At 44.7% G+C, this 27,589-nt stretch overlaps 1 protein-coding gene across 3 annotated transcripts; it reads right to left on the minus strand.

Annotated features, from left to right (window-relative positions):
* Window positions 1-8,164: 8,164 nt before the first annotated feature.
* On the minus strand, window positions 8,165-26,803 carry TRIML2 (tripartite motif family like 2). Of its 3 annotated transcripts, XM_074041033.1 has the most exons (9): window positions 26,489-26,803; window positions 22,865-23,020; window positions 22,243-22,639; window positions 21,898-21,993; window positions 18,411-18,605; window positions 16,698-16,838; window positions 15,000-15,022; window positions 14,737-14,837; window positions 8,165-8,854 (listed from the first exon to the last, which is right to left on the minus strand). In XM_074041033.1, exons 3-9 carry the CDS (start codon window positions 22,426-22,428, stop codon window positions 8,283-8,285), a joined length of 1,314 nt encoding a protein of 437 aa, XP_073897134.1. In that variant the 5' UTR covers window positions 22,429-22,639; window positions 22,865-23,020; window positions 26,489-26,803; the 3' UTR covers window positions 8,165-8,282. The 3 variants fall into 3 exon arrangements, with proteins under 3 accessions (XP_073897134.1, XP_005556553.3, XP_073897136.1); XM_005556496.5 differs by lacking the exon at window positions 22,865-23,020; XM_074041035.1 differs by lacking the exon at window positions 22,865-23,020 and having other exon boundaries at window positions 15,860-16,838.
* Between the last annotated feature and the right edge of the window lie 786 nt (window positions 26,804-27,589).

Here is a 27,589-nt window from a genome sequence, read left to right on the forward strand (position 1 = left end):
GAGCCATACAGGGAGAACACCAGGTGAAGAAGAAGGTGAAGCAGGGAGTGCTGTATCAGCAGCAGGTCAAGGAAAAACCAGGGGCCGGGCGCGGTGGCTCACACCTGTAATCCCAGCACTTTGGGAGGCCGAGGCGGGCGGATCACAAGGTCAGGAGATCGAGACCACGGTGAAACCCCGTCTCTACTAAAAATTACAAAAAATTAGCCGGGCGCGGTTGTGGGCGCCTGTAGTCCCAGCTACTCGGGAGGCTGAGGCAGGAGAATGGCGTGAACCCGGGAGGCGGAGCTTGCAGTGAGCCGAGATCGCGCCACTGCACTCCAGCCTGGGCTGGGCGACAGAGCGAGACTCCGTCTCAAAAAAAAAAAAAAAAAAAAGAAAAACCAGGGACTGCCAGCAAGCCACCAGAGGCCAGGAGAGGCCTGGAAAGTCCTCAGAAGAAACCAATTTGACACTTTTAGCCTCCAGAACTAGGAGACCATAAGTGTCTGTAGTTTAAGCCACCAAGCTTGTGGGGGGTCTGTTATGGCAACCCTAGTAAACGAATGCACCATTTTGCCTGAATATCCTTTACTCACTTTTTAGTTCTTATGCAGGCATATTTCCCCTGGAACCCCAACATCACTCACCCAGCTCCACTATTTCATTAATATTACTTTATTGCATTTTCCTTTTTCTTTTCTTTTTCTTTTTTTTTTTTTTTTGACATGGGAGTCTTGCTGTCGCCCAGGCTGGAGTGCAATGGTGCAATCTCGGCTCACGGCAACCTCCACCTCCCAGTTTCAAGCAATTCTCCTACCTCAGCCTCCTGAGTGGCTGGGACTACAGGCACCCGCCACCATGCCCGGCCAATTTTTGTATTTTTAGTGGAGACAGGGTTTCACCATGTTGGCCAAGCTGGTCTCAAACTCCTGGCCTCAGGTGATCCACCTGCCTTGGCCTCCCAAAGTGCTGGGATTACAGGTGTGAGCCACTGCGCCCAGCCATAATTCAAAAAGTTCACACTTGTGGCAGTGTGAAACTCACATGTGTCAGGAATGAGAAATGGAGAAACCAGGCAAGTGAGGACGGAGACTTGGCCTGGATGGTGGCCGTGAGGATAGCGGAAAGCAGACAACTTTGTGAGTATGCTGGAAAGGAACATTTCTGGGAGCACAGGATGACCACTGGGTCTAGCAGAAAAGATACAATTTTGAGGTATGTCAAAAAGTTTGCCACACTATAAAGCTTAAAGAAACACTTGGGCAGGGCGCGGCGGCTCACACCTATAATCCCAGCACTATGGGAGGCTGAAGTGGGCGGATCATATGAGGTCAGGAGTTTGAGACCAGCCTGGCCACTATGGTTAAACCCCGTCTCTACTAAAAAATACAAAAAACTAGCCAGGCATGGTGGCATGCGCCAGTAGTCCCAGCAACTCGGGAGGCTGAGGCAGGAGAATCACTTAAACCCAGGAGGCGGAGGTTGTAGTGAGCCGAGATTGTGCCACTGCACTCCAGCCTGGCGACAGAACGAGACTCTGTTTCAAAAAAAAGCCCAAAAAAACAAAAACACTTGGGGTAGAGCAATGTCTCTCAACATTTTTGTTATGTTAGATACAAAACTGGTTAAAACCCCACAGCGCTGTAAAATGAAAACCTTTGGCCGGGCGCAGTGGCTCAAGCCTGTAATCCCAGCACTTTGGGAGGCCGAGACGGGCGGATCACGAGGTCAGGAGATCGAGACCATCCTGGCAAACACGGTGAAACCCCGTCTGTACTAAAAAAAAATACAAAAAACTAGCCAGGCGAGGTGGTGGGCGCCTGTAGTTCCAGCTACTCGAGAGGCTGAGGCAGGAGAATGGCGTAAACCTGGGAGGCAGAGCTTGTAGTGAGCTGAGATCCGGCCACTGCACTCCAGCCTGGGCGATAGAGCGAGACTCCATTTCCAAAAAAAAAAAAACGAAAACCTTTGAGATGATCCTAGATCCTTCTACAGATTTTTTGCACTTTTTTCCTTAATCACTTCCTCCCTCATGAAATTTTACTACCGTATATATACTGCATATGTTTATGGACTGGGATCTTTTGGAGGGCCCTGGCCACTGTAATATATGACTTTTCTCACCTCTCATGAACCGATTTTTACCAATGGAACTCATGGGTTAGAAGTACCGTCGTGTGTGTCCCCCTGGCTCCTGAGAAATGCATCCTTAGGCGATGCTGTCCTTGTGCATATGTCAGTGTACTTACATACCCCTGAGTGGCACTTCCTGCTGTACCCCCAGGCTATATGGTGTAGCCGGTTGCTCCCCCAGGCTGTGTGGTGTAGCCTGTTTCTCCTAGGCTACAAACCTGTACAGCAGGTTACTGGACTGCACACTGTAACACAACGTGTTTGTGTATCTAAACATAGAAAAGGTACAGTAAAAATACAGTATTGTAATCTTGTGGGACCACAGTCATATATATAATCTATCATTGACCAAAACACTATTATGCAACACTTAACTGTATACATTTAGGGGTCACTTCTGAGGAGTTGATAGTTTCTGCTGTGGACATGAGGTTCACTTAGAGAAGTGAATGAGAAATGAGATCCTAGGAAGGAACAGGAAGTATTTACTACAAGTTTAAAGGGAAAAAGATGCATTTGGCAAAAGGGTAGGAAAATGAGGACAGCACGCATCCTGTAAGTCAACGGAGAATTTATTGAGGATAAAGAGATTAATAGCATTGACTACTTCTGAGAGCTTGAGTAATATGAAATGGAAGTGGCCGGGCATGGTGGCTCACGCCTATAAACCCACCACTTCGGGAGGTCAAGGCAGGCGGATCACCTGAGGTCAGCAGTTCGAGACCAGTCTGACCAACATGGAGAAACCCTGTCTCTACTGAAAATACAAAATTAGCTGGGCGTGGTGGTGCATGCCTGTAATCCTAGCTACCTGGGAGGCTGAGGCAGGGGAATCACTTGAACCTGGGAGGCAGAGGTTGTGGTGAGCTGAGATCGCACCATTGCACTCCAACCTAGGCAACAAGAACGAAACTCCATCTTAAAAAAAAAAAAAAAGGCCGGGCGCGGTGGCTCAAGCCTGTAATCCCAGCACTTTGGGAGGCCGAGACGGGCGGATCACGAGGTCAGGAGATCGAGACCATCCTGGCTAACACGGTGAAACCCCATCTCTACTAAAAAATACAAAAAACTAGCCGGGCGAAGGGGCAGGCGCCTGTGGTCCCAGCTACTCGGGAGGCTGAGGCAGGAGAATGGCGGGAACCCGGGAGGCGGAGCTTGCAGTGAGCTGAGATCCGGCCACTGCACTCCAGCCTGGGCGACAGAGCGAGACTCCGTCTCAAAAAAAAAAAAAAAAAAAAGGAATAAAATCAGTTGGATTTAGCAATATGGAAGCGATTAAGGCCTGTAGGCAGAAAGAGACAGAAAGCAGATTGGACTAAACACAGAAGTGGATAGCATAAACCAACACACACACCAGAGTGCATTTGGGAGGCCAAGGTGGGCGGATCACAAGTTCAGGAGTTCGAGACCAGCCTGGCCAATATGATGAAACTAAAAATACAAAAACTAGCCAGGCCTTGTGGCACATGGCTGTAATCCCAACTGCTCGGGAGGCCGAGGCAGGAGAATTGCTTGAACCCAGGAGGCTGCAGTGAGCCGAGATCACGCCACTGTACTCCAGCCTGGGTGACAGAGCGAGACTCTGTCTCAAAACAAAAAAACAAAACAAACAAACAAACAAAAACCCAGGAGATACAGTCACACATACGGTTTTTTGGAGACATCTCTCTGTTGTCCAAGCTGGAGTGCAATGGTGCAATCATAGCTCACTGTAGCCTCAAACTCTGGGCTCAAGTGTTCCTCCCACCTCACTCTTCCCTGTAGCTGGGACCACAGGTGCAAGCCACCATGCCCAGCTGATTTATCCTTTGTAGAGACAGGGTCTCCCTGTGTTGCCCAGGCTGGTCGCAAAGTCCCGGCTTCAAGGTATCATCCTGCCTGGGCCTCCTGAAGTGCGCATCTTACAGGAGGAACCACCACATCCGGCCTACGTTAGCTTTTTAAAAGTTAATTTTAGAAGGTCCTGACTGAGGAATAGTTTCAATATTGAAAAGAGAAAAGGAATCATCTATAGCCGGGGCAGGCAAACTGTGGCCCCTGTTTTTATAAATAAAGTTTTATTGGAAGAGTAGAGCCACATGCATTTATTTAAGCACTGTCCTGGCTGTATATGCACTACAGCAGCAGAGTTAGTTTCAAGAGGGACAGTACGACCAATAAAGTCCAAGATATTAATTACCTAGTTTTACAGAAAAAGTTTGCCAAGCCCTGATCTCCGGGTGAGGATTTCCTAAAAGCCCACAGGAATTTGGAGGCAATACGAGGTAGGAAAAAAATTGGTTGATTGCAAGAGAGAAGGAGAAAGAATAGGTGAAGGTGAATTTGTAATTATTTCTTGCTCAAAAGATGAGAAATGTTGACTGCTGGACTCCTTGGAAGATCATCCGAAAACCCGGTTGGTCGAACAAAGCTCTAAGTCAGGCTCTCTGTCATAAGAACACAACTCCGACAGTCTTATCCGTGTGTCAGAACAGAGAAACAGGGGGAAGACATAGGGTCTGGGTTGGAAGGTTCAAAGGGGGTCTTGCAGGAGGTGGAACTAGTTGGAACTAGAGTTTTTGGACATTATGAATGTATTTTTAAAAATATAAATGAAAGGCCAGGCGTGGTGGCTCACGCCTGTAATCCCAGCACTTTGGGAGACTGAGGCAGGTGGATCATGAGGTCAGGAGATCGAGACCATCCTGGCTAACCCGGTGAAATCCCATCTCTACTAAAAATACAGAAAATTAGCTGGGCATGGTGGCGTGCCTGTAATCTCAGCTACTTGGGAGGCTGAGGCAAGAGAACTGCTTGAACCCAGGAGGCAGACGTTGCAGTGAGCCGAGATCGTGCCACTGCACTCCAGCCTGGGCAACACAGAGTCAATCTCAAAAACAAACAAACAAACAAAACGGATGAAAATGTATAGAATTATGACCAAAGTATTTAACTAATAACCTACTTATTAATTATGATATTCACAAGGTCAGGTCAATATATTAATTTATTCTTTCTCTTAAATTCAATATTCTAAGATAATTAGCTGTTAATAAATAATTTGCAGCCTGACCAATATGGTGAAATCCTGTCTCTACTAAAAATACAAAAATTAGCTGGGTGTGGTGGTGCACGCCTGTAATCCCAGCTACTTGGGAGGCTGAGGCAGGAGAATCCCTTGAACCCGGGAGGTGGAGTTTGCAGTGAGCCAAGATCGTGCCAAGTTATAAATATAACTTGCAAAGCCCTCACTAAATGGGTACATTAGGAATTCCTGTACTCTGGAGAAAGAATGCAGATAATGGTTTAACAACATTCTGATTTGAGTTTTCAAAGTTTGCTACTCTTGTTTTTTACTATTATTGTTGGTTTAGATCACGGTTCCTCAGCCTCAGCACTACTGTGTTTTGAGCCGAATAAATCTTTGTGCATCGGGTGCACTGTCCACCGTAGGATACACTGCAGCATCACTGGTCTCTACTCACTAGATTCCGGTGGCACTGATCTTCTGGTGACAACTAAAAAACTGCTGCAGACATTGTCAAATGTTCCCTCTGGAGTTGGGGCAATTTTGAGAACCACTAGTTTGGCTTATCATATGTTCTAGCTTATTATAAACAATTTTATTTTTATGTTGGGGGTCGTATAGCAATGTTTGATCCAAAGTATTTATTTCAGCTTTTAATTTGCAGTAGCTAGACATGGAGATGTGTATTACTGGGTTTTGAACATTAATCATACATTTATTGCTAAATCATCTCACATTTTCCTTCATGAGTCATCATTATCTTTTCTTTAAAAATTACGTAAGGGTTTGGGCTGGGCGCGGTGGCTCAAGCCTGTAATCCCAGCACTTTGGGAGGCCGAGACGGGCGGATCACGAGGTCAGCAGATCGAGACCATCCTGGCTAACCCGGTGAAACCCCGTCTCTACTAAAAAATACAAAAAACTAGCCGGGCGAGGTGGCGGGCGCCTGTAGTCCCAGCTACTCGGGAGGCTGAGGCGGGAGAATGGCGTAAACCCGGGAGGCTGAGCTTGCAGTGAACTGAGATCCGGCCACTGCACTCCAGCCTGGGCGACATAGCGAGACTCTGTCTCAAAAAAAAAAAAAAAAAAAAAAAAAAAAAATTACATAAGGGTTTGAGAGCCGTTGCTCTGAATTCTTTTGAGACAGAGTCTTGCTCTGTTGCCAGGCTGGAGTACAGAGCAGTGGTGCAATCTCGGCTCACTGCAACCTCCACCTCCCGGGTTCAAGTGATTCCCCTGCTTCAGCTTCCTGAGTAGCTGGGACTACAGGTGCACACCACTACGCCTGGCTAATTTTTTGTATTTTAGTAGAGATGGGGTTTCACTATGTTGGCCGGGATGGTCTCGATCTCCTGACCTTGTGATCCACCTGCCTCAGCCTCCCGGAGTGCTGGGATTATAGGTGTGAGCCACCGTGCCTGGCCTGCTCTGAATTCTTCGTCTCAATGTTTCAAATAATTATCTCACTTTTGGCTCACTTATCTAACCTGACCCTGACTTTTCCAATCAGAGCCACTTCCCCCAATTCTTCCTGTGATTCAGCATAAAGACACACTGTGACTTTTCCAAGGGTGTATCTTTACCAGAATATACTTATTCACATCTTTTAAAAGCACATTTTGAGAATTCAAAATCGTCAAAAATGTTGCCCCAAAAGACAGATAAGTAAGATCCTACATCTTCCTTGACTTCCATGAGTCAACAGAGGCAATTTTCTGACATTTGCCTTTCGTTCCTTCCTCCTCTGCCGGTCCTAAAGAAAGAACTTGGCCTCCACAAGCCAGAGCCCACCTACAGAGGGCAGTGTAACTGATAGGCTGCTTCTATCTTCTGTGGGAACTGACCTGCATTTTCAGAACATCTGAGTAAAACCGGACCCTGTTCCACCTGGTCATGCTCATTACAACAGATCCCTGTGTGAGAGGAGTCAAGGCAGAGCTTGCTTTTTGATCTGATGACGGTCTGGATTTAATTCCTTCTCCTTGTTACTAGATACGTAACAGCTAAATAGCATTAGAAAAAACAAATCAGCTCTCTGAGCATCAGTTTCCACATATGAATAGTAACATTAATGCACACTCATAGGTTGTTAAAAATATTAAAGGAGATAAAGTATAATAAAACTTAAACATGAAAGTCCCTGTATAGATACTTATTTTCTCAGCATTATACAACCATCCCTGAGCAAGGATGTAAGGGAAAGCATTTGCCAGTAGATCACCAAATAGAGAAACAGGGTGAACACCAGTCATCATTGATATTACTTACCTGATTCAAAGCATTACCTATTGGGCTTCTTCTAATAAATCAAATTGTTCTTATCAGAAAGAGGTAGGCCAGGCGCCGTGGCTCACACCTGTAATTCAAGCACTTTGGGAGGCCGAGGCGGGTGGATCACTTGAGGTCAGGAGGTCGAGACCATCTTGGTCAACACGGTGAATCCCCGCTTCTACTAAAAATACAAAAATTAGCTGGGCGTGGTGGTGGGCACCTGTAACCCCAGCTACTTGGGAGGCTAAGGCAGGAGAACCGCTTGAACCCGGGGAGGTTGTGGTGAGCTGAGATCAAGCCACTGCACTCCAGCCTGGGCGACAAGAGCGAAATTCCGTCTCAAAAAAAAAGAAAAATAAAAATTTAAAATATTCACATTTTCCACAACTCCTCCTTCTTATCCACATAAAATATCTACATATATTATTATTCTCTATTTGGAATAAAAATTTTGGGAGGTCCCGATACTCACTGTCAGTAATGGGATGTCTCTCTTCCTCATGGTGGCATGCTTACATCTAAAGTCCTGCTTTCATTCCGGATTAGACCTGATTCTGCAAATGTTTTCAGAAATAGATCGAGTTCCTAACCTAGTTCTCACGACCCCAGACTATATTTCTTCTCTAATTCCCCAACCCTATGATGCATATGCGTTTGTTCTCATTAGTGTAGGATTTCCCTGTTATTATCATTCATGATTCAAGTTAAGTGCAACCTCTTCCACTACACACATTTGTGTTGACAGTTACATAAATGCAACGGCTCCGGATATTAAATCAGGCTCCGACTCCCGGAATGCTTTTTATTGGGTTAGTTTACAAAAATTATTTCAATGTCCTGTTCTCCAACTTTCTGGTCTCTTGTGGTGCTGGAGTTTGCACACAGAAGATTAAGGGCTAACAGCAGCATCACAAGAAGGACCGTGTTGCGGGGAGATGGTGAGGGAGTCTGGACTTGTGTCTCCGTTTGGGATACAGAGAGAAAACACAGGCCTGAGAGCTCCTTGGAAGGCGCAATGGGAGAAACTGTAAATGAGGGACGTCTCGGTCACATTGTAGAATGATATCTGCCCGTGTTCGTAGTCAAGGAAAACCCCAACTGTGTCCAACTTCTTTTTCAGGAAGAGCCTTTTCAGAGGGGGGAAGACCCAGAGGGTCCACTCCGTCCCCATCACCGACCCTGTGAGCAAGACTTTCTCTCCGGAAGCTCTGGCCGTGCTGCCCTTCGTGTCTGCAGAGCCGTGGAATATGCCCACTTGCCACCTGGTTGCCTTTTCCACGTCCACCTCCCAGTAGTGCCGCCCTGAGGTGAAGCTCTCCGCAGCCAGCACCATGGCACTGAAGTCCAATCTTCCTGGGTCGCCAGCCCCATCCTGCTGCCCATGCCTCAATTTCACAGTTCTCAGGTCCTCAGATAAGGCCAGGCAGGGATGAGCTGTTTCAGGATCCAACGTTAAATGTCCTGCCAGGAGAGAAAACCCTCGTTAATGTAGGAGTTCACCAATGCCAATGCCAGAGACGTGATTCTAACACACCTGGGCTTCCCACTGAGTGGGCACAAGCCCCAGGCGCAGACACGGGAGAGGCAATTTGGGAGGGTCCAGAAAAAGGAACCTCTAAACTTTACTTCAATATGGACCTCGTGGAGGAAAAAGTCCATAAGATATGGAAAGGGACACAGTCTGCCTGAGCAGGAAGAATAAAACAAAGACGAATGGGCTAAGGAAGGTTTAGAAACACCTTCACCCGGCCAGGCACGGTGGCTTACAAGGTCAGGGGTTCAAGACCAGCCTGGCCAAGACGGTAAAACCCCATCTCTATTTAAAAAAATACAAAAATTAGCCAGGTGTGGTGGCGGACGCCTATAATCGCAGCTTCTCGGGAGGCTGAGGTAGAAAATTGCTTGAACCCGGGAAGCAGAGGTTGCAGTGAGCCGAGATCATGCCACTGCAGTCCAGCCTGGGCGACAGAGCAAAACAAACAACATCTCAAAACAAACAACAAAACAAACAACATCTCAAAACAAACCATCTCAAAACAAACAACAAAAAACACCTTCACCCCAGAGGCTGTCAAACTGTCCTGGTGCCAAGTTCCACCCAGATATCACTTGGGACCCAACCCTGGTCTTCTACAGGTCTCCAAGCCTGGAGCAGACGGAGGAGTAAGCTAGCAGCAACTCATTCATGGCCCTCCCAATGATGTACTCTACACATCTTAAGTATCTCCACAGGGTAACATAGAGGCCTGGAAACTGCGGACAACAGGCCCTGGACATCAGGCAGTAAGTACATCAGAGAATTCTCCAGTGGAGGACAGAACACCTGTGAGGACCCTCCAGCAACTGACGCTGAGAACAAGCAGGCTCAATGAATTCCTCATACCTGCACAAATATACCTTCTTCCTATCTCTGTTCCTCTCACCTCTTTCTGCCCAACCTCTATCTATCATGATCTTTCACAGGGCTTGGTCCTGGGACCCCTTTCAAGTAGTATATTCTCCTTCGCTGCGTCCAGGTAACTGTGCTTCAGTTTTAAAGACCTTCCCTGTGTTTATGACTCACTCTATAAACAGCCAAATACCAGCTGGAAAAAACACAGGAATTTCAAACATAAGACACCCAAAATGGAACTTCAAGGCCAGCCCTCTGCAGTCTCCACTAAGGGAGGTCACAGCTCCCTTACTGCTTCAGCTGTCTAAGCCATAAACCTGGAAAGCCTTTATTTCCTACTTTCTTTTTTTTTTTTTTTTGAGACGGAGTCTCGCTCTGTCTCCCCGGCTGGAGTGCAGTGGCCGGATCTCAGCTCACTGCAAGTTCTGCCTCCCGGGTTCACGCCACTCTCCTGCCTCAGCCTCCCGAGTAGCTGGGACTACAGGCGCCGCCACCTCGCCCGGCTAGTTTTTTGTATTTTTTAGTAGAGACGGGGTTTCACCATGTTTGCCAGGATGGTCTCGATCTCCTGACCTCGTGATTCACCCGTCTCGGCCTCCCAAAGTGCTGGGATTACAGGCTTGAGCCACCACGCCCGGCCTATTTCCTACTTTCTATAATGTGGAATCCAACTTAATTTCTAGTATTTGACTGCAGTAAATTTAATTAACTTAAATCTCTGAATTTGAAGGCCAATTCACATTATTAGGGTGGTCTCAAAAGCTACATGTCTTGAATTTTAAATAAATTGTCTGAGACTCTCAATATTTCCAGGAGACTGGCAGAAACAAATGCAAATTATCTTTGGAAAAATGCACAGCTGTGGCCGGGCACAGTGGTTCACGCTTGTAATCCCAGCACTTCAGGAGGCCGAGGCGGACGGATCACTTGAGGCCAGGACTTCGAGACCAGTCTGGTGAAACCCCATCTCTATTAAAATTACAAAAAGTAGCCGGACCTGGTGGCAGCCTGTAATCCCAGCTACTCAGGAGGGTGAGGCAGGAGCATCGTTTGAATCTGGGAGGCAGAAGTTGCAGTGAGCCGAGATCGTGCCACTGCACTCCAGCCTGGGCAACAGAGCGAGACTCATCTCAAAAACAACAACAATAAGAAAAGGTTGAAGAAGAAAAACCAGGAACATCTCAAGAAAAAAAGAACTTGATAAATTCAACATTGATTCATGATAAAAATTCTTAGTAAACCAGAAATAAAGGGGGACATCCTCAATTTGATGAAAGGCAGTCATAAAAAAAATCCTATAGCTAGGGCCAGGCGCGGTGGCTCACGCCTGTAATCCCAGTACTTTGGGAGCCCGAGGCAGGCGGATCACGAGGTTGGGAGTTTGAGACCAGCCTGACCAATGGAGTGAAACCCCGTCTCTACTAAAAATACAAAAATTAGCTGAGTGTCGTAGCACGCGCCTGTAGTCCCAGCTACTCGGGAGGCTGAGGCAGGAGAATCGTTTGAATCTGGGAGGAGGTTGCAGTGAACGAGACTTCATCATTGCTCTCCAACCTGGGTGGCAGAGCCAGACATCATCTCAAAAAACAAAAAAACAAAAAAACAAAATACAAAACAACAAAAAGTCCTATAGCTGTATCAGAATTTACAGTAAAGACTTAATGTCTTCTTTCTTCCTAAGGTCAAGAATAAGCAAGTGTCCACTCTCATCACTTCTATTCAACACACTGCAGGTCTGAGCCAGTACGATACGGCAAGAAAAATACAGAAAAGGCTTACAGACTGGAAAGGCAGAAATAAAGCTACCTGTACTCATATACTGCATGACTCTGTAGAAAACCCCGAAGGATCTATTTACAGAAATCCACTGTCTAATGAGTGAGTTCTGCATAGTAATAGGGTACAAATGTCAATATATATAAAACAATTCCATTTCTATATACTTGTAATGAACTAGAAATGAATGAAATGTCCATTAGAAATTGGTATTTTAAAATACCGTTTACAGCGGTACTAAAAAACATAAAATACTTAGGGATACATCTCCAAATACATATAACATTTGTATGCTGAAAGTGACAAAACACTAATGAGAGAAATCTAAGACCTAAATAAATGGAGATATTTTGTATTCCTGGACTGAAAGCACTAAATATTGTCAAGATGTCAATTCTTCCCAAATTGATCTACGGATTCAATGTAATATCAATAAAAATCCCAGCGGTCCATTCTGAAGAAGCCAACAAGCTGATTTCAAAATTTATGTGGAAAAGCAAACAACCTACAGTAGCCAAAACTATTCCGAAAAAGAATACATTTGGAGAATGCACAGGACCTGCTTCCAAGACTTCCTACAGAGTTATCATTCAAGCCAATGTGCTATTGGCAAAGGAATAGTCAACCATCAATAGACCTCTTAGAGTCACAAATAGTCCTGGGTCACATGGATAGAGTCAACCACCAATAGACCTCTTAGAGTCACAAATAGACCTGGTCACATGGATAGAGTCAAAACCAACAGACCTCTTAGAGTCACAAATAGACCTGGTCATATGGATAGAGTCAACCATCAATAGACCTCCTAGAGTCACAAATAGACCTGGTCACATGGATGGAGTCAACCATCAATAGACCTCTTAGAGTCACAAATAGACCTGGTCACATGGATAGAGTCAACCATCAATAGATCTCTTAGAGTCACAAATAGACCTGGTCACATGGATAGAGTCAACCATCAATAGACCTCTTAGAGTCACAAATAGGCCTGATCACATGGATAGAGTCAACCACCAATAGACCTCTTACAGTCACAAATAGACCTGGTCACATGGATAGAGTCAAAACCAATAGACCTCTTACAGTCACAAATAGACCAGGGTCACATGGATACAGTCAACCACCAATAGACCTCTTAGAGTCACAAATAGACCTGGTCACATGGATAGAGTCAACCACCAATAGACCTCTTAGAGTCACAAATACATCTGGTCACACATACCAGTTGATTTTCAACAAAGGGGCCAAGTAAATTGAATGGACAACGGTAGTGTTTTTAACAAATGAAACTGGAACAAATGGATACACATGTGACAAAAAATAAAAATAAAAGGTAGGGGGAGGAGAGGGTTTGCACCATTCTGTGAACTGTATACAGATATTAACTCTCAATGGTTCATAGGCCACAATGTAAAACCTAAAACCGTAAAACCTAAAGCCATAAAACTTTTAGAAGGAAATCTTTGTTGGCTTTGGCAAAATTTCTCAAATAAGACACAAAAAGCACAAATCATAAGAGAAAAACATTGATAAATTGAACTTCATCAAAATGCAAAACCTCTACACTTCAAAAGACAGTATTAGGAAAATGAGAATATAAACCATACTGGGAGGAAATATTTGCAAAAAATATCTGATAAATGACTGCTAAACAGAATATATAAAGAAATTATAAAACTCAAGAAACATACAACCCAATTTTAAAAAGGGGTTTGTACATGTATTTCACCAAAGTAGAGATAGAGGGAAAATAAACACATGAAAATATGCTCAACATCATTAGTCATTCTGGAAATGCAAATTAAAATGAGATACCACTACACATCTATTGGGTTGGATGTAGTAAAACAAACTGACAATACCAAATGCTGGTGAGAATATAGAGTAACTGAATCTTGCACATTATTGGTGGGAGGGCAAAATGGCACAGGTAGTTTGGAAAACAAGTTTGACAATCTCACCCTTAGATAGTCAATCAAGAACTGTGAAGCTATGCCCACAGAAAAACCTGCATGCTAATATTTACAGCACAGAGCTGGAAACAACCCATGTCCATAGAATTGCAAAAGATAAATAAATTATAGTATATTTCTACAACGGGATATTATCAACAATAAAAAGGAGCAAACTACTGATACATGAAGCAGTCTGGACATTCTGTATCTCAACTGCAGTATGCTGTCAGCCTCGAAAGGCCACACACTGTAGGATTCCATCAATAGGACGCTCTGGAAAAGGCAAAGCTATAAGGACAGGAGATACAAACCCTTTGTTATACATGCTGAATTTCTCCCCCTAGAAGTTTACATTTTTAAGCAGTGGAATCTGCCTGCAATCATGTTTCATGGCTGGGAAACTGGTAAAGAATCTGCAGCCAGGCATGGTGGCTCATGCCTGTAATCCCAGCACTTTGGGAGCCCAAGGCACGAAGACCACCTGAGATCAGGAGTTCGAGACCAGCCTGACCAGCATGGTAAAATCTCGTCTCTACTATAAATACAAAAAATTAGCCGGGTGTGGTGGTGCATGCCTGTAATTCCATCTACTCGGGAGGCCAAGGCAGGAGAATCACTTGAACCCAGGAAGGGGCGGTTGCAGTGAGCCAAGATCGTACCACCGCACTCTAGCCTGGGCAAAGTGAAACTCCGTCTCCAAAAAAATAAATAAATAAAAAAGAATTTGCATGGGAAAAGCTTTCATATAAGATCATACAGTTATTTTCTTGATCGTTATCTAATATGTATAACATATTCAGCTCTCCAGTCTCCTAAAATTTTTATTTATTTATTTAAGATAAAGTCTCGTTCTGTTGCCCAGGCTGGAGTGCAGTGGTGTGATCTCAGCTCACTGCAACCTCCGCCTCCCGGGTTCAAGCAATTCTTCTGCCTCAGCCACTCACGGAGTTGGAACTGCAGGCGTGCACCACCACAACTGGCTAATTTTCGTGTTTTTTGTAGAGATGGGACTTCACCATGTTGGTTAGGCTGGTCTCAAACTCCTGGCCTCAAGCAAACTGCCCGCCTTGGCCTCCCAAAGTACTGGGATTACAGGAGTGACCCCCTATGCTGGCCTAAAATTTTTAAACTACTGGAATTTGTTTCCATTTATGGCAGGAAGGTGACCTGATTCTCAGATACAGAACAGAGCCGTGTGAGCGTCACACGTGTCAACTTACTCTGGAGTACTCTGAACATGCTGCTGAATCCTCTTATGTGGCATAAACTCAAGTCTATGATATGAGCGGGCTCTAGACGCTCAAGCAGCAGTGACTTGCTCCTGAAGGGAAAGGACAGCCTCAGTCATCCGCACAGACCACAGACCCCTTGGTCTAGTAGATGGATCCCATTACCTCCTGCCAGCAAATGCACTCTCCTTATCCCAATCAACATCTTATTGGACTCTGGTTCTGACCCAATTGTATCCAAAATGAAAACTCACCTTTCTAAAGAGTATTTTGCATTCTAAGGGAAAGAAAAGAGACCGGGTTACTACTGGGTTTTTGAGCCGTCTTTTGCAATCTGTGCCCAGGAAAATATCCTCTACAATAAACTCAATTTCCATGTCATGTCTTCAGCCTCATAATGCTAGTTATCAGATGAACAAATTCTAACATGGAAACAGAAAAAGTCAGAAAAATGCATGAAATCATGTTGTTGTATCCCCAAGGAAAATGTTTTCTATCCTTCACCCCAGCAATCTTATTCAGAGCCACCATTTCTCAGTCTTCAGAACGCGAGCATCTATCTGCTTTCCATGCAGGGGGTGGCCAGAGTTGAGCAGGCTGGGAGGGCAGTGGGAGGCAGGCAGAGCCACACCTGCCTGCATGATCAAGAACTGAGCTGCTTCCTAAGGATTTACCTGCAGACGCTTTCCAGATGAGCGCATTCACTTGCAATTACAAGCCTAGCAGAGGGATATGGACAGTCTTAAAAAGACAGTAAGGCCGGGCGCAGTGGCTCATGCCTGTAATCCCAGCACTTTGGGAGGCCCAGGCGGGTGGATCACCTGAAGTCAGGAGTTTGAGACAAGCCTGACCAGAATGGTGAAACTCCATCTCTACTAAAAATACAAAAATTAGCCGGGTGTGGTGGTGGGCGCCTGTAATCCCAACCACTCGGGAGGCTGCGGCAGGAGAATCGCTTGAACCCAGGAGGCAGAGATTGCAGTGGGCCAAGATCACTCCACTGCACTCCAGCCTGGGCAATAGAGTGAGACTCCATCTAAAAAAAAAAGATAACCCACTTTTTGAAAAGGAAACGTATGTTACTGTACAAAATTCAAAATATGCAAATACTTACCACAGACTGAGTAGCTTCTTCACAACAGAAATTCATTTCTCGCGGTTCTGGAGGCCGGGAATCTCCAGATCAAGGCACCGGCAGATTCCGTGTCCGCTGAGGGCTCCAGCCCTCCTAGGTAGCCTCCATCTCCAGCCTCACAAGCCGAAGGCGCAAGGTCTTCCTCCGCCTCTTTTATAAGGGCCCTAATCCTACTCACAGGGGCTCTGCCCCCAGGACCCACTCACTACCCAAAGGCCCCACCTCCCAATACCATCGCCTTGGGGAAGAGGATGTCAACATAAATATTTTGGAGGGACACAAACATTCAGACCATAGCAGATAATCTCACCCTTGTTTCAAGATCATCGCAGATGACTATATATTTATTTATTTTTGCCAGAAAGTCTGTGACTGTTAGCAGGCACACATGTATATGTGTGTATATATACTTCTTATCGAAAGATCAAACGAAAAGCAATCTGCATCTTTCTTTTTCACTTGAGTGCTTGAAGATACTCTTGTAGTGCCTATAGAGCTGTTTTATTCTTTATGATTACAGAATATTTCATTGTATGGATGTATCATAATTTGACTAATCAATTAACCACACTGTCACATCTCAATCCGAACTTACTGCTTTAAGGTGAGAATTAATCTCATAAGCAGCTCCACACTATCCCACAAAGCTACGACCATTCCTAATGCTTTTGGCAGCTAAAAAATAGTCGTGCAGTCTTCTTTTGTAGTTGAAGATCATTGGATATTGTGTTCTGGCGGCAACCCCTAATGAGTACTGTCCACTTCTCATTTCTCAAATACTGGAATGAATTTTATTTTCTTTTCCCCAGCATCTTACCTTGAGCAATGCTAAGGCGTCTTCCCCACACTTCTTCTCAAGCTCCGTGGTGAGTTTTTGGAGGCTGCAGATCTGTTCAGAAACCCTGGCTTCACTCTCCTTCAGTTTCTTCATGTTCTCTCTCCCCACATGGCTCAGTCTCTGCAGAAGCATCTCTTTGTTACTATTTAACAACCTCAAGTTCAGGAACAAGAGTTCGGTAACTTCTCCTATTGATTCATTCAACCATGTCTTTAAAAACCTGCTTTTTGGCTGGGCACGGTGGCTCACGCCTGTAATCCCAGCACTTTGGGTGGCCAAGGCCAGCAGATCATGAGGTCAGGTGTTCGAGACCAGCCTGGCCAACATGGTGAAACTTGGTCTCCACTAAAAGTACAAAAATCAGCCAGGGGTGGTGGCGGGCGCCTATAATCCCAACTACTCAGGAGGCTGAAGCAGGAGAATTGCTTGAACCCGGGAGGCAGAGGTTGCAGTGAGCCAAGATCGTGCCACTGCACTCCAGCCTGAGCAACAGAGCAAGACTCTGTCTCAAAGAGAAAAAAAAAAAAAAAAACCAAACCAAACCAAACAAACCTGCTTTTCTGCCTGCTACCCCAGGAATAGACATAATTAGGCAAGACCATGATATTGTTGAAGCAGGATTCCTCTCAAGAGACAGTGGATTCTTTGACCCCATTATGTATGTTTAAGCTGACACAGATGTGGGTACATGCAGCCCTTACTCAAATTAACATGTACCTAAAACATTTCATGTTTTTTCTGTGGCTGCTCAGAAGGTTCCCTATTTTTTCATTAACTTGAAATCAATTAAAATTAAGTTATATAGATTAACTAATAAGAAATACATAATTATGTACTGATATTGGTTTTCTTTTTATCCTTCCAAGTATACTTTACATAGGTAGTCACATAAGCAACGTGAGTATGTTATTTAGGGGGAAAGAACATAAACATAAGTGATAGTTTATTATATTTGATTACTAATCCGACAACTTACTTTTTTCTTGGAGAACATTCCTTATTCATATACACAGAGCCGTGACACCATCGTAACATGCTGAAGAGTATTCTTCCATGTATGTGCAGACCACATTTTGTGAGTCTTCTATTGATAAATACAGGGTGTTTCTAACCTCTTGCTATGAATAAATGTTGTAATTGTAGTATTTCCTACTCATCAACTGCTTAACATGAAGCAAGACACTGTTTAATAAGCCTAGCAGATTACCTCACTCAAATCTCACAATAATTTTATAAATTAGGGGCCATTGTTATGTGCAGTTTACAGCTAAAGGAACCAAGTCAAAGGTTAAGCAGCAGGTCGTAGGCCACCCAGGAGCCAGTAAACAGCTGACTCAGATAGGAACTCCATTCATCTGGCTTCAAAGGAGAATTCTAAACCATGGCTCTAAACTGAAACTCAGTTTCAGTGTTGCCTTATCCAGGTATCTTTTTCTATGTGTGTAAGTATATTTGAAGTATAATAGAGTAATATGTGTACAAATATATTTATAGGTATATTGTGCTTTATTTATGTCTTTTTATATGCATGTGAAGATAAATTCATAGAAATAGAGTTGCCAGGTAGGTATATAATTCATTTAATACATGTGTGGTTGTCACTGGATATGTTATTCCGGAATTGACATAATGTTCAGCTCTTCTTTTTCTCATTTTTCAAATATTAAGAGGATGTTGTTTTCAACATCTCACCTGCAGCATTTCCTGGAACATCTCCTCTAGGTCTGTGGCAAGTTGGATCACTTGATTCAGAAGGCCTTCTCTCAAGTTCAAGTCAGACGTGCATTCTTGCTGTCTCTGGAGATTCAGCTCACACTCTTCATCCAACAACCGGAGTCTCATACTATACTCAGACTCAATCATCTTTTTAAAATTTTGTTCCTCTTCCTTCCTCATATAGACATGATAGACTTCAGGTTAAACATGATAGATTAACACCACACACACACATTATAATAGTTATATATATATCTCTCTCTCTCTCTTACATTGACCACAATGTGTTCTTTCCATCTCTAACCCCAATATAAAGACAAGGAAGGCCGGGCGCGGTGGCTCACGCCTGTAATCCCAGCATTTTGGGAGGCCAAGGTGGGCAGATCACAAGGTCAGGAGATCGAGACCATCCTGGCCAACGTGGTGAAAACCCGTCTCTACTAAAAATACAAAAATTAGCTAGGCGTGGTGGCACATGCCTGTAATCCCAGCTACTTGGGAGGCTGAGGCAGGAGAATCGGTTGAACCTGGGAGGCGGAGGTTGCAGTAAGCCGAGTTCACACCACTGCACTCCAGCCTGGCAACAGAGCTAGACTCCGTCTCAAAAAAAAAAAAAGACAAGGAAATATAAAGTACAGAAGCAATAAACCCAAAGGACAAATGGAATTTGAGTCAACATCAGCCAAGACATCAACACAATTTTACAACATAAAATGCAGACGAAGAAATGTTCATCAATAAGGAAAAACTAAGGAAGCTACAGCCTCTGTCAACACAGAGGAGGAGACCAGGACATTGGGAAAGGGCCAATGGGATTTGCTGATGCTTGGGTAAGAGGTGTGGGGAAAAAAAGAAGTCATGGACGAAAGACACCAAAAATTTCAGGCTAAGCAACTGGAAGAATGGAATTATCAAAATATAGAGAGAGAATCTATGGCAGGGCTGGATTCCAGAAGTGAGGCGTGCGCATTAGTTAGGGATGTGATGAATTTGGTTAGTTAGGGATGTGATGAATTTGGTTAGTCAATTAGACATCCAAGTAAAGATAGTAAGTAGGAAACTGGACGTGAAGTCTACTACCTTTTGGAAGTCTGGGCTAGGGATATATATTTGGGAGTAGTCATCTTAGAGATGCTTAAGTAACATCTCTATTAAGCTATTTAAGATTCAATGAAATCGTCCGGGCGCTGTGGCTCACATCTGTAATTCCAGCACTTTGGGAGGCTGAGGCAGATGGATCATGAGTCAGCAGTTCGAGACCAGCCTGACCAATATGGTGAAACCCTTGTCTACTAAAAATACAAAAATTAGCCGGGCATGATGATGGGCACCTGTAATGTCAGCTACTTGGGAGACTAAGGCAGGAGAATCGCTTGAACCCAGGAGGCGGAGGTTGCAGTGAGCCGAGATCGAGCCACTGCTCTTTAGCCTGGGCAACAAGAGCGAAACTCCGTCTCAAAAAAAAAAAAAAAAAAAAAAAAAAAGATTCAATGAAATCAAGATTTATCAAGAACCTGACCACTTCTCACCACCTCTTTACCTGTCCCCCAGCTCACCATCATCTCTCCCTAATTATTGCCAGTCCCTTTACACGTCTCTCCACCTCTGCTTTTACTACCTTAATGTCTACTTTCGTTTGGCAGCTAGCATGTTTCTATGAAATGGAAGTTAAGCCATGTCAGTCTTCTGTGCAAAACCTTCCAGTGGTTTTGAACCTTGTATTTCATTGAAGGCTAGCCACCCTGAATGACTGACCATCTTCTGATCTCATCACCTACAGCTCCCATTTCCTTACACAGCTCCAGCCAGATACATGGCAGCCTCCAGGCCTTCCCTCTGCCTAGAATATTCCTCCCCAAGATAACCGCATGGCTCAATCCCTCACCTCCTTCGGTGCCACCTTCTGAATAACAAGGTTCTGATCACTTTATTTAAAAGCTCACTCCATTGCTTTCTTTCTCACTTAAAAAAATTTTTTTAAACATTTCCCATGTAACATACTATACATTAGGCTGCGCACGGTGGCTCAAGCCTGTAATCCCAGCACTTTGGGAGGCCGAGGCGGGCGGATCACGAGGTCAGGAGATCAAGACCATCCTGGGTAACTCGGTGAAACCCTGTCTCTACTAAAAAATACAAAAAACTAGCCGGGCGAGGTGGCGGGCGCCTGTAGTCCCAGCTACTTGGGAGGCTAAGGCAGGAGAATTGCTTGAACCCGGGAGGTGGAGCTTGCAGTGAGCTGAGATCGCGCCACTGCACTCTAGCCTGGGCGACACAGCGAGACTCCGTCTCAAAAAAAAAAAAACAAAAAACGCTACACATTAAACTTATTTTGTTTACTTCCACTAGAATTTAAGTTCCACAAAATCAGAACTGGTTTTTTTTTTGTTTTCCATTGACGCGCCCCTAGCAGCTTGCATAGTTCCTGGCAAACAGTGAGATCTCAGTATTTGCTGAACATGTGGTGCTTGAAACTTAAAAAAAAGGGGGGATTAGCTGAAAAATTCTTGCTTAGCCAGGCAATTCTCCTCCACTATCTTCCCCAACTAGGCATTTACTTCCTTTAAAAACTGAGGGAAAGAAAAGACCCAGAATCGGGGATACCTTGCACAGAATAAGATTAAGTATGAAGACACGGTCTGAAATTAGAAGTGAAATGTGCCTAACAGGTGGTGAACCCTCAAATCTGGATAGCAATTCTCAAATCGCTCTTTAAAGGGTTTCAGAATTTATGTGGCAACCAGAAATACAAGAGATGCTCCTTCTCCTATGTCATTGTTCCGAATGGTGTCACTAATCTTTTTGATCATTGCAAATAGCATTGCAAATGCCATTTTACTCACAATATAATTTGTATTTCTCTTACCATGAACAAAAGTTCAGATTCTTTCAATGTATTTAAAATATATTTACACTTTCTTTTCTGCAAACTCTTATTTGATCATTATTTAAAATTAAGTTTCTAGTCTTTTTCTTACTGATTTATTTTTATTTATTTTTTTTTTGAGACAGATTCTTGCTCTGGGGCCCAGGCTGGAGTCCAGTAGTGTGATCTCAGCTCACTGCAGTCTCTGCCTCCTCTCCTGGTTCAAGCGATTCTCCTGCCTCAGCCTCCCGAGTAGCTGGGGTTACAGGCTCGTGGAACCACGCCCAGCTACTTTTTGTATTTTTAATAGAGACGGAGTTCCACCATGTTGGCCAGGCTGGTCTCAAACTCCTGACCTCAAGTGATTCGCCCTCCTCAGCCTCCCAAAGTGCTGGGATTACAGGCGTGAGCCACCGCGCCTAGCCTCTTACTGACTTTAAAAAGCTTTTTATACATTAAGATATTAGCACTTTTCCTTCCTATAGATTTCACATGTTTTTCCTGCTTTGTGATTTGTCTTTTGACTTTGTTTATGATACACTATTTTCTGACAACATTACTGGTAATTTTCCCCCAAGAATCACGATAAGCACTGACCTGAATCATCGCCATTCTTTCTTGCTCATCAGTCAATATGCTTTTAGCTGCTTCAAGTTTCTCCCTCGATGTATTCAATATTTCCTGGAATAACTTCTAGAGAGAAAGCACAGAATTCCAGGTGAGATCATTGATTTACAACAGTTGGATTCCTAACCTTAGAGTTCAACAGCCAACAACTCTGAGTATATATTTTCTTAGCCTTTAGGTTGAAGGTTCAATGAACTTATCTAATATTCTTTAATAAACATCGACTAAGATCATGGTTTTGGAAGACTGGAATATCTGTCCATTTCATCCGTATAGGAGTTGGCCAGAGGGTTTTGGGATTTGCGAGACTCTTACCCTGTAATTCTCAGCAGCCTCTTGTATCCCACACACCGTGTGATGTTTGTGCTCCTGGGACTGGAAGCATTTGCTGCAGAGTGTGATTTGGTCAACATCACAGAACAGCTGTATCGGTTCCAGGTGTGTTTCACAACAGGCATCTTCCGTGATGTGCTGTAACTGAGGGCTGAGCCTTTTGGACATCCTGGTAGGTGTTGAAGACTGGACTGTTTGCTTCTGCTGAGATATTTCCCTGCACTCGGAATGAGAAACAATGGTGGCTTCCTTTGTTTTCTGGAGCAGGCACACACACTTGGCAACTTCAGGGTCCACAAAGATCCAAGGAAATAGTCCACGCAGGCAGAGCGGGTCGGCGCTCTGGACTCCTCAAATCCAACAAACTTCTGGCGGCTGCCTGCTTGGGGAAAAGACAGAGTTAGGCCAGTGTTCTAAGATCAGCGGGGCTCCCTCAGGTCTTCTGACGATCTTGAGCAATAGGCTGAAAATTAATTACAAAGAACAGCACGCACCTATGAGTCATCTGGGGGGAAAACAGTGCTCAAAAGGCATCGTACGAAAGAAGTTCATTGATAGAATTACAGAAAAAACCCACAACTAGTTGAAAAAGTTATTAAAATACTTTCCCTTTGAGAGACAGGGTCTTGCTCTGTCGCCCAGTCTGGAGTACAGTGGGGTGACCACAGCTCACTGCAGCCTCTGGTGAACTCCTGGGCTCCGGCGATCCTCCCGCCTCAGCTTCTGGAGTAGCTGGGACTACAAGGCGGCTCAAAACACACTGCAACAGAAGGAATGGGGAAGCGAAGAAGTGAAAACAGCTCCTCTTTTTTTTTTGAGACCGAGTCTCGCTCTGTCGCCCAGGCTGGAGGGCAGTGGCGTGATCTCCGCTCACTGCAAGCTCCGCCTCCCGGGTTCCCGCCGTTCTCCTGCCTCAGTCTCCCGAGTGGAGTAGCTGGGACTACGGGCGCCCGCAGCCACGCCCGGCTAATATTTTTGTATTTTCAGTAGAGACAGGGTTTCACCCCTGTTAGCCAGGATGGTCTCGACCTCCTGACCTCATGATCCGCCCGCCTCGGCCTCCCAAAGTGCTGGGATTCCAGGCGTGAGCCACCGCGCCGGGCCAAAAACAGCTCTTCTAAGAAGCCATCCATTAAACAGATTTGCAAAACAGTGAAACCAAGCCACTCTTCTCAAAAATTTTGTTTCCGAAATAAAATCTCAGGAGTGACGTGAGGCGCAGCCCGCGGTCCGGACAGGAGCGCCCTGGCTCCTTCTCAGTAATTTTGTTTCCGAAATAAAACTTTAGGAGTGACGTGAGGCGCAGCCCGCGGTCCGGACGGGAGCGCCCTGGTTCCTTCTCAATAATTTTGTTTCCGAAATAAAACTTTAGGAGTGACGTGAGGCGCAGCCCGCGGTCCGGACGGGAGCGCCCTGGTTCCTTCTCAATAATTTTGTTTCCGAAATAAAACTTTAGGAGTGACGTGAGGCGCAGCCCGCGGTCCGGACGCGAGCGCCCCGGCTCCTTCCTCTTCGACTCCATCTTGGCGGTGGCGGCAGCCGGAAGCGCGGTTCAGTTGCCAACCTGCAGTTCTGGGTCCGCGCCCCGGAGCTTCCTGCCCTGCAGGGGACCGGCCCGGAGACGGTCTCCGGGTGGCGGCGGCTGCGCCACTGGGGGGCCTCGCCCCGGAAGATCGATCGTGCTCCTGGCAGGCGCGCCCCTGGACCAGGGCCGGGTGGAGGCCCCGACTGCCCGGGAAGCCGCAGGCCCCATGCCGGGAGGCCACGTCCGTGGTTCCCGGGCCGCGCTGGGAAAGCGACAGGTCAGACTCTCACTCAGGTGGCCGCACGGGAAGAAGACAGGCCGGGCTGAGCCGCGGATGCGGTACAAGCGGCGTTTGTCAACGTTGTGCCCGTCTTTGGCAAGAAGAAGGCCCCCAATGCCCTTCTTCCTAAGTCCTTTGTAATTCTGACTTTCTCTATTAATAAAAAAGCCACTTAGCTCGAAATTTTCTTTCAGAAAAAGGTTTTTGTTTTTATTATTTATTTATTTATGAGACAGAATCTCACTCTCACCCAGGCTGGAGTGCGGTGGTGGGATCTCAGCTCACTGCAACCTCCGTCTCCCGGGTTCAAGCGATTCACCTGCCTCAGCCTCCCGAGTAGCTGGGACTACAGGCGCGGCCACCACACCCGGCTGATTTTTTGTATTTTTAGTAAGAGACGGGGTTTCACTGTGTTAGCCACACTGGTCTCGAACTCCCGACCTCAGGTGATCGACCGGCCTCGGCCTCCCAAAATGCTGGAATTACAAGCGTGAGCCACCGTGGTTGGCTTGTTTTATATTATTTTAAATGAATAATTATAAAATGCAGTTTTAAATTTCTAATACAGTAAACATAGATACTGACAATCATAAACAAAAGCTTATTAGGACCTTCATCAATAATGAGTGCAAAGGAGTACTGATTCCAAAAAGTTGAGAATCTTGGCCTGAAAAGGCATATTCCCCGCAAATGGGACTGTGAATGAATGCATCCATAATTTTGACATGTTTTGTCAGTTTCCCAAGCACAAAAGTTGTACAATTTTGCACTCCAAGCAACAAATTAAAAAGATGTTAAACTTTTGGATCACTGCCCTCTGGCTGGGTGAGAAATAGTATATTCATATATTTTCAACTTCCATCCGTTCTATTATTAATATGTCTAAGCCTTTTATATTTTCTTATGCTAAAAAATCATCTTCATTTCTTTTGCTGCCAACTCTTACGTTCAAGCCTATTTCTCAGTTTATTCCATCAGGTTTGGCCTTTTTTGGGGGAGGGATCAATTTTAAGAGATAGTTATAGATCCAACTTCCTGTCGATTATATGCGTTGCAAATACTTTCTCTCTCCTTGTCTTTGAATATGCTTTCATCCTTTGTTCTGCTTAGGTCTTTGAAATCCTGCTGATTTCCCGCATCTTAGGTCCCTGAACATGTCCCAGATGACTCCACTGAGTCACCAAACAAAGAAATTCACCAATTCAAATTTTTCCTTGAGCTCCCAGCAGCAGTTAACATAGCTGACCACGCCCTTCTTCCTACAATGTTTTCTTCTCTCATCAGTCTGCAGCTGACATTCCTCTAACTTGACTGGTCTTGTTCTCTGTGGCCTTTTCTGGTCCCACATTCTCTGAACCTCTCAATCTTGGGGTGCTTCAAGGTTGAGTTCTGGTCTCCCAGTCCTGGTCTCTCCCTAGGTAATCTTACTCGTTTTTGAAGATTTAAGTTCCACTCTCTGATTTCAATCTCCTGCCCAATTCTTAACATATTTGCAATAGAATGTATAAGGAGCACCCAAAATTAACATATCTAAAGCCGCTCTGGATCTCAACCCAATGGCTCTCTTCCCCCAAACCCATTCCTTTGGAGCCACAGGTTAAGCCTTCCTTTCACCAACTCAACTATTGTTTTCCAAATTTATATTCTGTCCTGCCCTCCTCGCCCATCTCCAACTCCTCTCTGCTCAACCACCAGAATACTGTTTTGAAACCAAAACCAAGGGAGCAGGTTTTTGGTCACTTTCTATGGCGTTTAGAGTAAGATCCAAGTGGCTATCCCAGTCCTATAAAATCTGGCCTCCGGCCTTCAGCTGATTTCACTATAGCTTTCCCCCATCACTGTCAATTCCAGTTGCCTCAGATTCATCACAGCCCTTCCCACTTCCATGGCCAAGGAAGCTGTTCTTTGATATTTTTGCAATTCTGGCTGCCTCTTCTTACTTCTCTTCAGTTCTCGGCTCAAATGTCTTCCCAAGAGAGACCTTTCCATCACTATTCAATCTGAAATACCTTCCTACTACTCATCTCCTTATTTTACTTTCTTTGTAGCTAAGTGATTTTCTTTCTAGGAACACATTCACTTGTGGGTCACTCTCCATCCATAAGAAACTAAGTCCTTTAGATGTCCTGTGTCTACATCTGACATACTCCATGCACTCCATAAAAGATATTTTATGTCAAACTAGTAAAAATTGAAGGTGTAATGAGAGGGCCAGAGACTAAATATTTTTACAGGAACAACAAAGGAAAATTGACGAATTAAGTCCCCAGCATGTTGTCTACCCTTATTTTGTTTTTCCTAATTGTTTTTCTTCAGGCTTTTTCCTGATAACACACAGATACACACACAGATTCTAAGATCAAGTTTAGAAATCTAATGAAACAATTATTAAGAAAATGATCTACAGAGGAAATCTCACTTACTTTCTTTGTAGCAATCCTGGGTATTTCCTTTTTGTTTGTTTTTTTGTTTTGAGACAGGGTCTTGCTCTGTCGCCCAGGCTGGAATGCAGTGGCGCGATCTCAGCTCACTATAGCCTCGAGCTCCCAGGCTCAAGTGATTTTCCCACCTTGGCCTCCTGAGTAGCTGGGATTACAGGAGCTGCACGACCACACCCAGCAAATTTTTGTACTTTTTGTAGAGACGGAGTTTCAGTATGTTTCCCAGGCTGGTCTTGAACTCCTGGGCTCAAGCAATCTGCCTGCCTCAGCCTCCCAAACTGCTGGTATTACAGGAATGAGTCACCACGCCCGACCAAGGTATTTCCTTTAGGGAAAAAGCTGGAACAGTGGAGACTGACGAGATTTTATCAGTTCAGTTCCTCCCTCAGCCCCGCCCTCACACCATCAGGAAGGCATCTGTGAAGTTTCTTATCATATTCACACAATTAATCTAGTACAACGCTTAACAAATGCTCATTACGCATTAGAACCACCTGAGTTTATTAAAACTCAAGGCTCTCCACAGGGTCTCTGATTCCAGAAATCTAGAGTGGGGCCTGTAATTTCCATTTTTAATGAACTACCAGAAAATGCTTAATCACCCTGCCCTTGGTTGGATAAATATCTTGTTTTATCTCCAGTCCCCCGTGCAGTGCCTAACACCTCTAGCTCCTTCAGGTTTGGGATTTTTTTTCTTAATGAGTCTGGGGTATATTGACAATGTCACAAGAAAGAAGCCTTCAAGCTAATACTCAAGAATGTGTTTGTTCCTTAGCAGAAAATAATGCCTGACTTGTTAGTTTCTAGAACGTTTGCTGGAGGAAGTGTTCATTCCATTATCTGTGGAAAGAAAAACCAAGAGTAGGGATAACTGCCTAAGGAATCTGTCACAGATGGGAGGTCAGGGAACAATTCCAGATAATTCATATTTGATATTTGGCCTCAGTGAGGAGGAACTCTTCACAGCTTTCTAAGTTTTATAGTTTTGTCCCTGAGGGTTTTTATTGCATCAGTCAATCAATCCCCTGCTAATCAAACCAGTGAGTTTTTTTGTTTTGTTTTGTTTTTTTAATACTGCTGACA

Source organism: Macaca fascicularis, chromosome 5, assembly GCF_037993035.2.
Source record: "Macaca fascicularis isolate 582-1 chromosome 5, T2T-MFA8v1.1".
Classification (NCBI taxonomy): Eukaryota; Metazoa; Chordata; class Mammalia; order Primates; family Cercopithecidae; genus Macaca; species Macaca fascicularis.

Bases quoted from the DNA above. Each gene is read 5' to 3' on its own strand.
- TRIML2 (XM_005556496.5), bottom strand. From the start codon at position 22,428: ATGTCCAAAAGGCTCAGCCCTCAGTTACAGCACATCACGGAAGATGCC. The intron at 21,994-22,242 runs GTAAGAGTCTCG...CTTTCTCTCTAG, and splicing joins AGGCTGCTGAGAATTACAGG to AAGTTATTCCAGGAAATATT. The intron at 18,606-21,897 runs GTCAGTGCTTAT...TATATGAGGAAG, and splicing joins AAAGAATGGCGATGATTCAG to GAAGAGGAACAAAATTTTAA.